Source organism: Theobroma cacao, chromosome 5, assembly GCF_000208745.1.
Source record: "Theobroma cacao cultivar B97-61/B2 chromosome 5, Criollo_cocoa_genome_V2, whole genome shotgun sequence".
Taxonomy (NCBI): domain Eukaryota; kingdom Viridiplantae; phylum Streptophyta; class Magnoliopsida; order Malvales; family Malvaceae; genus Theobroma; species Theobroma cacao.
The window spans coordinates 35,102,000-35,111,250 of NC_030854.1; the positions used below are offsets into that span (position 1 = coordinate 35,102,000).

Below are 9,251 nucleotides of genomic sequence, written 5' to 3' on the forward strand. Positions count from 1 at the left end.
AAGTAGATCAATGACCAAGGCAAAATTTAGATAAGCTTTTCTTAACTGAAAGTTCCTTTTATTCTTTGGGTTCGATTAACGGGTATATATTTACAAGTATAGATTAAGATAAATTAAAATATTATTTCTAAAAAATATTTTTCATGTAATTCACCATGTATTCTCATCAATTTTTTAAAAAAAGACAATACAGATTATGTTAATTTATTATAAATCGGTAACGGATACAATTTCTTCATTTTTTTTTTATGTTTTATACTTCACACAGATTAATTCAGTTGATAAAGAAAAGAATTTTTTTTTATCAAGTTCGATATTTAAGAGAAGTATTTTGAGAAGAAAATCTTGAATGCACATGACACACGTAAAACTTAGAAATACCTTGATCTTATTAAAAAATATTATCCTTTCCGTAATTAAGAAACTATTTTAAATGAAATTTAAAATAAGCAAGTCAATATAAATAATTTCAACAATCCAAATGAAGCCCAAAGTCCAAAACAGAGGACCCATGCTTAGAGTGAAGTGCGTTAAAAGCATGTTTTGTGTGGATTTAAGTGTATAAATTGCTGCTGGAAAGTGATTGAAACATAGATACAGCATTATTAGTGATAACACGTTGGTGCTGGTAGAAATGGCATAATGCTAGTTCACTAACTGTATTAAGCAAATATGATGTTGTTCTGTGGTGGAAAAAACTTGACAAATATGAGACATTAAATGGTTGTAAGGAGAAATTCAGACTTGGGTTGACATTAACTATTCTTAATGGAATTAGACTAGTGCATTAATTTTTCTGTGTTAAAATTTTTTCAATTTAGCTAATGTATAGATAATTGGTGTCAAAGTTAATCATCGTCGGAAACCAAAACAGAGAGAAAGTTGCAACTTGAGCTGCCTATGGAAGCCTGGCCCAATTTGGCACGGGCTTAGGCCTAATAATTGAAAGCGAACCTTCTTTGCTCCCAAGCCCGATTCTTCTAAACGATATTAAATTGGTAAGATTAGATTCTACACAGAACGGTGTTGTTTTTTTTTTTAAAAAAAAAAAAGTCAGACCAGGTTGACCCTGATCCAACCATATCAAAGTTGTTGGAATGCGGCGCGTCATCTCACGTGCGCGAGACGACACACAGAACGGTATTGTTACTAATTGAGACACAACTATTTCTTTAGGACTTCATCTAGGATTTGACACTAAATGATCATGGCTGCATTTAGGCATTAAAAAGATACAAAGTTTTCCAAACCATATGCAATTTGCAAAAGGCAAATAATTTCAAAAGTGTGGAGAGAGGACCAAGTCAAATTCCTTTTTCCACATTTTAGACATTGTGCGTTTGATCCAAATATCATCGCACATTTGCCTCGGTTCTATGAAACTGGAAAACAATAAATACCCCTAATTAATTTCCCACTCTCTTGCTTGTTCCTTGAGTAAAATTCATTTTAAAAAAAAGAGGGCAAGAAAAAAAAAACAAAAGGAACAAGTAAATTAGTACATAAGAGTAATGTTGAAATTTTTTTGGTCAGCATATGGGAACTGAAAAAGCTACTACTAATTAATTTTAAAATACATAGCATTGATCTTAGTTATAAGCCTTAATTTGTAACCAAAATGATGATATTACTTAATCGTCAAAAATAAAAATGTGTTTCTTATCTATCACTGTCACGATCCATTATTCTTCTACACTAATCTGGGAGAGCCAATTCCCAACTCTTCTGCAAGAATCACTGATGGCCAGTTCCTCTGGAGCTTGAGCAAATACCTGGACTCCTCTTGGTTAGTCCAGAGTTCTACCTGCTAACCAATCAGCAATATTATTTTCCTGTCTAAGCACATGGATGAGGCGCTAATTCCAGCTATTGTCAAAAAGTTTATGTATCGCTCTCACAATTTGAAGCTAAAGGGTGGAAATTGGACACACCATGCTTTATCAAGATGGCTGAGTTTAAGAGAATCAGATTCAGTATCATGGCAGTTGAGGTCCATGGTTGCACCTAGACTAATCCCGTGGAAAATGGCCCACAACTTAGCAAGTTCAATTCAGAAATCACCAAGGAAAATATGAAGCCTGTCACCCAATACCCGGATTTTCCTCTGAGGAGTTCTCCTCCAGCTCCGGCTTTGTTTTTTGGCTGATCCCAGCTACCATCAATATAAAGTTCATGCCAACCCTTTTCTGGTTCCCTCCAACACCTCCGTTTTCTTGTTTCTTGATTATTTTCACGTCCTCGAAGACAAATTCAGATCAAACCAGTCTGAGTGATTTCTGTTGTAGAACCTCTCTCGCTGACTTCCTGTTAGGATTTTGTTCCAGATTGGCTTTGCCTCCGGGCAATCTCTTAATATATGTAAGGCAATCTCTATGGTTCCCCCACAACCGGTGCGGCTAGCATCCTCGCACATATTTCTTTTCATTTGATTGAATTTTGTTTTCCGTATTGTTTTGAGCACAAGGCAACTTTATGCTTATATATTCAAAAGTTAAATAGTGCAATGAATTCAAATGAAAAAACATATTATCATAATAAAAATTCCTATATAATATGTATACATGGGTCAAAAACTAGAAAGTAATAGTAGTAACTATTAAACCAATTGCAAGTTTAAAACCTTTTAAATTGACATTTACGTGAACCTTAATTATGTAGACCCAATTGATGTTTTTGACGCTGATCTATGACTTGAGAAAAGACTACCCATAAGACTTTTTTGTAAATGAGTTAAGACTATAGAAGTAATAATAAATTGACTCTTCTTTGTTTTTGATAAATATAATAATATATAACTCCATTCACACCATGCTAAGTAGTTTTCAATGGGTGTTCATTATCGTCTCCCTATGGCAATCGTCGCAAGCAAACCGCACTATTTTGACTGATGGACAGGCTGCCCGTTTAACAGATTTCCAAACCCCTTTAAAAAAATGAAAAACAAAAAAAGAAGTAGTATTTTTTCCGTTAACATAATTATTACCATCTTTGAAAAACCACAAAATATATAAATATAAACGGTTTATATTATTTTCTGAGTTTCTTAAATTGATTGAAAAGTTGAAGTTTTGGAGTAGTAATAGTGTTTTTAGTTTGAATATGGCCTTCATTTCTTGAACATGTCAAATAAAAATGACGATAATTATTAGAGAAAGGAGAGTTTTTTTTTTTTTTGGCTAAAACGGTAAAGTTTGATCTCTTCTTTATTTTTCTTTTTTTTTAAGAATCATATTCAATATATACAATCCACAATTCCGTAAGAAAAAAAATAGTTAATTGCAAAAGCTATCAAGCTATCTATTATGCAAACTATGAAAATGGACACCATTTGTTTGTTTTTCTTTTTAAGTATTTTCAACAGTACTTCCCAACTAGTTCTAATTTTAGGGTATCTCTCTCTTTTTGTAGGAGGCAAGGGAATGGGCCGGGAAAAAGAGGGAAAGAGAGGACTCGGGTTATCATCCTAAAGATCATTATCCCTCAGTACAGTCAACACGCTAAGGAAGCTTTCTCACTTCATGTGCCAAATGAAAAAGTGAGAGTTAAAGAAGGAATATTATGTCTGGACTTTTGTTTTTATATCTTTTCTCTCGCAGAGAGAGAGAGATTCTTTTCTTTTTTTTTTTGTTTTTCTTGTTTATGCTATCAGTCTATCACATTCAATAATTTGGGATTTCATTCTTTTAAAAATATAAAAAAAAACATATAAATAAAAGAGTATATGAGTTATGAGATTAAAAACCTAAGTGCTTTTCTAATTTTATTTTTTATACAGTGATTTTCCGTATGAAAAGTGATATAATAGAAATAGAACTGACTTTTGGTGGAGTTGTGAGAAACTTTTCTACTATTAAAAATGTATAGTGATCGTGGATTGATGTTTGTCAAATACTTTCGTAATTATTTTATGCAGATGCCAAAAAAAAAATATGTATATAAGTTCCACCATTCAATAATGATTGCCTGGCTTCAATCAAGATTTTGGAAAGCCTTTTTGTCATGCGCAAAATGGAATAGATAAAAAGGTGCCGTATTAGATCGTTAAGCTTTAAGCTTTAAAAATGGAATCGTATCGGGAATTATTACACGGAAGACTAGAAATCCCCTGTTCCTTTATGTGCCCCCTTAGGTGTCCTCTTTTTGATTTAACGTTAAGTGTCCTACACCATCCTACCGTGAAATCACGTTAATCTTTCACTCTCTCCTTTAACTAAAAGAAGAAAACAGAATACTGAAAACTATGACTTATCATCATCTTAGCTTTAGCATTAAGTTCACCAAGACTTGATAAAATTTCTAGAGAAAGAGCCAAAAAACCAAGGTGTTAACAAAGTCAAATTGAAAATCAAGCTCGCCTACCCATTATTTCATTAATCTTTAACATCCAACCAAAAAGAAAAAAACAAAAAGAGACATAGGATAATAGGTCTAAGCTTGAGCTCCCCATTCGCAAAGCTTGAACCCAAACAAGGCGGCGCGCGTGGTTTGCAACGATGAAACTCCCCGCAGATCCCCCATTTCCAAAGTTGGAACCCAAACTAGGCGCGTGAGTGCAACGATGAAACTGTCCATACTTCCTCATTTGTAACGCTGGAACCCAGGGTATAAAAGTCTCAGCGGATCCTTATTTTTTGCCATCCTCAGAAGGCAGAAGTATAACCTTTTCTTTCTCTTCCAAGAGCGTGTCCGACTCGGGCATAGCTCTGTTATTACAAGTGTCTGTTACTCTATTTGCTCAATCTTTCTGACATGGTCAGCTTTCTATCTCTACAATTTCAGTTCCTTTATTTGTTTTTTAATTCTCATTTGCCAAGTTGTTACGAGTATGTTTATCCCAATAAAGCTAAACTTTTCCAAATTAAAATTCAATGCTTTGGTATGGCACGGGCGGTGCGGTTGAAGCTCCTCACCGCACTTACCCTGATTTTCTCTATTAAACCGGGTAGCTTAATTTTTCTGTTTCTTTTCTTTTTCCTAATAGAAATTTGGTGAAACAGGATGCAGGAAATTTCCTTGAGGCGATCCCTATGGGTCTCGCATTGGAATGGGAGAGAGAGAAGACAAGGCTTATGAAAGAGTCGCTGAAACATGATGAAGTTGCATTTCTAGAGAAGGAGCTAGAACGCTCGATGCTAATAGTAAAGAGGGAGGAGATGCTTCAAGAGATAAAAATTGAGGAAAAATTGGTTGATGATTTCATGGTTTTCATTGGAGCTGTTGAGAATAACGATGTCGAGATTGCTCAGAATTTTGATGAGAAAGCTATGATGGACGCTATTATTTCTATGCTGAAGGGTGATGGCAACTCTGGCTGGAACGGTGAAGGATTTGGCGGCATTTACGGTAAAAAGAAAAAGTTTCTGCAATATTTTCATAAGCGGAAGGTTACTTCAGTTTGATCGGTTGAACCGATTGGATTGAAAAAACGATCACCTGCCGGAGCTAAACATTAAACCGGCTGTGTGGTGAACACTCTGTTTTGAATTTGCTAACGGTTTTATGGTTGTTGTTGGTGCAGGTGAGAGTTACGATCTTGATGTCACTATTGAAGGAGCAGAGCGTGACGGCGGTGAAGGCAGCAACGCTGGTGGAGAGGGCGGCTGTTGCGATGGTGACCGCCTTAAGTAGGATCATTGGTGCAAATGGCGGCTGCGCGCCGTAAGTAGGGTCATGGGTCATTGGTGGGTTATGGAAAACTCTATTTAATGATCTATTTTAGGAATAATTATGAAAAATTAGTGTACAAGTACTTGTACTTTGCTTGGTGCTGATAAAATTTGGATTTCTTCAAGTGCGTTAAAGGCATGTTTTGTGTGTATTTAAGTTTATAAATTGCTGCTTGAAACACAGGTACAGCTTTATTATTAGTACTTAGTAGCAAGTTGGTGCTTGTAGAAATGGGATAGTGTTGGATCCATTGAGTAACAAGCTAGCCGGAACCTCCATTTTCTATAGATCCTAAATAAACTTAAATGTGCTTCTAGCTTTGATAGTCCAAAACAAGTGATAATTCTATTCTCAACTTAATGTTGAATTTTTTTCCTTAAAATTAGGTTTTACTTACTCATGTTTGAGTAGAATTGAAATATATTTGGGTTACAAAGTCTGTGTAAGTGAATACCCAACAAGATGGTTATTGAAGAAATATAAATTGAATTCTTAAGTATAGGCTTTAAGATTATGAACAAGTTGGAGATGTAAGGCTTTGAGGTTATATTCTTTCCTTTTTAACCGTTTGGTAGTAATTAAACAGCGTCATTCATAGACAAGCATGGTACTTTTAGTTACTGGTGTCAAAAGTTAATTTATGGTCCTGAAACTAAAACAGAGAGAAAGTTGCAACTAGAGCTGCCCATGGAAACCTGGCCCAATTTGGCACGGGCTTAGACCTCATAATTGAAAGAGGAAATTATTTGCTCCCAAGCCCGATTCTTGTAAAAGATGGCTTCTCATACGTGGGAATTGAAGGAAAAAACCGGGCATACGATTGCTTTACAGTTTGCTCCTGGATTATTAAAACAAACCTTTCTTAATTGTAAATTCCTTCAGGATCTTAATATCTGCGGAGCTCGATAAATGCTTCAGTTCGAATCAGAGAACAGCCATGCCATGCTGGGTCTTTTTACAGTTCACTCGGAACAGGGCTCGCTTGGTAAGTGCCCTTTTGCCGTCTTCCGGCTGAAGAAAAAATAAAAAACTCAATACTCGGAGGCCGAGTGAACAAAACGACAAAATGCTTGGCTGCTCTTACTTTAAAAAATAAAAAAATATATATAAGTGGCTTGGATTGTAAATAAATTTCTAAACCTTTCATTCCTATATATATACCATATGGTTGGAGCGAAATGTTTTGCATCATTGCCTCACAACCGCGCTATCACTTCCTCCTCAGAGGTATCGCCTTATTTCTTTCTCTCTTGTCATTAGGATTAAGACAGGTCTGCAAGCTCAACTCTTTCTTACATGTTGAGAAAGGACTACTGTTCCTTTATGCTCCTTTTTATCTGTGTTCTGTAAAAGAACCTTTGTCTAGTTTTAGCACAGAAAAAGCTGAGCTTTGGTGTTGATATGATCAAAGGGTTAGTTTTGTCGCAGCTGTGTTGAGTTGAACCTGAGTGTTCAATTACCGGCTTGTTGCTCCAACAGCGGCCTGCCTCAGTTCGATCAAGCCATTAGGTTCAATTTTTTTCCTTGGGATGATCAGATATTCACAAGCTTAGATCATTCATAATGTTTCTCCATCTAACACCCTTAACTCATCATTTCATTCTTGTTTGACGTTAAAACCTCAAAAAAAAAAAAGAAAAAAAGAAAGGAATTGATCATGGAAGGTTACGATGAAACCGAGAAAAATGACCCACAAAATTAGAGTTGGTTAAGGCTTCTGTTTTTGTTGCTAGTTTGGTTTTTGTTTAGGTCATGGAAATGATAGCCGGTTCCCTATGGCTTATTGTGCAGCCGGTTCCCTATGGCTTATTGTGCAGCAAAATCTTTTGCAAGTGTACAGTTTTTTTGCCCATTCCCCTTTTAGCATCCTAACTAAAGCATGTCATTTGCTACTACTCATGAGGTTGGAATAATCACCTAGATATCTTGGGGAGCAATCGCTCGATTTTGGTAAATTTGTGCGAGCATTGGCCCCATAGACGGACGACTATATTAGCAAAGCTATTGCTCCATTTGCTTGACTTTTCTCAAGTTGCATCTGCATTTGTTTTGCTGCATTTTGTCTATTATATCTTTTTTTTTATTCTTTTTTCGATTAGACTTAATTTTTTCTTTCCAAAAGTCTTGGTCGCCAATGGTGGGCGTGCTGTGACCAATGCTATTGGCGTGCATTGACAGATAACAGGTTAAATTTTTTCTAGAAACGAATATTACACCTTATTATAATATTTTATTTTTTATTACCGAATTAGTAGATTAAGTAGCTACAATGTTTTTCACTTTAATATTACAATCGTTCAATTTTACTTGTTTATTGTGGAGATTATATCAAAACCCACACTTATACATGATTAAAATTTTTTTGATGATATGTTTCTGTCAAATGAAATAATGGGTATTATATTTTTTTGAACTAAAACAAACAAATTTTCTTTCTTTTTTTTTAATAAATGAAAACAAACTTTCGCTCTCAATCCAACTGTCAATGTTATTTGGTCTTTATTGTTCATCTGTTGGTTTTCTTCATTCTATTGTTCTTCTCCCTCTCACCTTCCTTTTAAATAATTTCAGGAATGGTTTTTTTTTCTTCATAATGGGAAAAAAGAATCTTACTCTTTAGGTAAAAAATCATGCATCAATTAATAAATCAAATACACAAGTACAATTTCAAAATTGGTTGAATCCTATTTTCACAAAATTTTCTTTTAAAGTTTGAAGCAAATTAAAAATTAGTTTTTTTTTGCAGTTTCATGGACTTTTATAATTTTTCTTCACAATAATGAAATCTTTGGACATTTTTTTTAAAAAATTAATCACTATGGCTAATTATAAAGAAATTGAGAATATGTTTTTCAAAAAAAATAAAGAAATTGAGAAAATTTTGTATTGAGTTTTAGTTATATCTATTGCCTTTTCTCCTTACTTTAATATTGAATTAATAATATTTTAATTATAGCTAATCAAAGAAAATTGAATGAATGAGAGTTAATTTGGTGCTAATTATATGATTTTGTTTACGCCTTATTCATAGTTTATTTTCAATAGCCGGTGGTGATAACTAGGCAATTGTCAACAGCAACCGCACTTGACCAGCAGACTAGTCCAAACGCGCCACGTCGCACGGTAAACTGATTTCTCAGCTCCGGATTTTAGTTGCCTTCAATTTCCCCTTTCTCACGATAGCCGAAATTACAAGGAATGGAGCCATCTACTTTGAATGATATTTTTTTTTTATTTTTAAGTATCTTAAATTGATTAAAGAAGGGGGCTAAAATAAGGGATGTTGAAAATTTACCTTTTTTTTTTTAAATTGATTCCGTTTACACTTCTTTGTGTTGACTAAAACTAGCTCCGTGAAGAACTTTATAAAAAAGGGAGAGGGAGAGAAAGAAGTTGAGAGAGATAGTAGATAAGAGAGCAAGAGAAAAATAAGCATATAAATTTTTTTGTACTTTTCTCTGCTTGAGAACTTAATTGGTTTTTCTCTCTTTAAATAGGTTACAAATTACATTATATAAGGAAACTTTGTCCAACAATAAGGAGAGATTATAGGGTCAATGATGGTGTATCAATCTTCCAAAATT

The 9,251-nt window shown here is 34.4% G+C and overlaps 1 protein-coding gene across 1 annotated transcript; it reads left to right on the top strand.

Moving 5' to 3' along the window:
* On the top strand, window positions 4,618–5,983 carry LOC18599943. Its single transcript, XM_007030145.2, has 3 exons — window positions 4,618–4,752; window positions 4,998–5,343; window positions 5,519–5,983. The coding sequence occupies exons 1-3, from the start codon at window positions 4,750–4,752 to the stop codon at window positions 5,626–5,628; spliced, it is 459 nt and encodes a 152-aa protein (XP_007030207.2). The 5' UTR covers window positions 4,618–4,749; the 3' UTR covers window positions 5,629–5,983.

Bases quoted from the DNA above. Each gene is read 5' to 3' on its own strand.
- LOC18599943 (XM_007030145.2), top strand. The intron at 5,344-5,518 runs GTAAAAAGAAAA...TTGTTGGTGCAG, and splicing joins AGGATTTGGCGGCATTTACG to GTGAGAGTTACGATCTTGAT.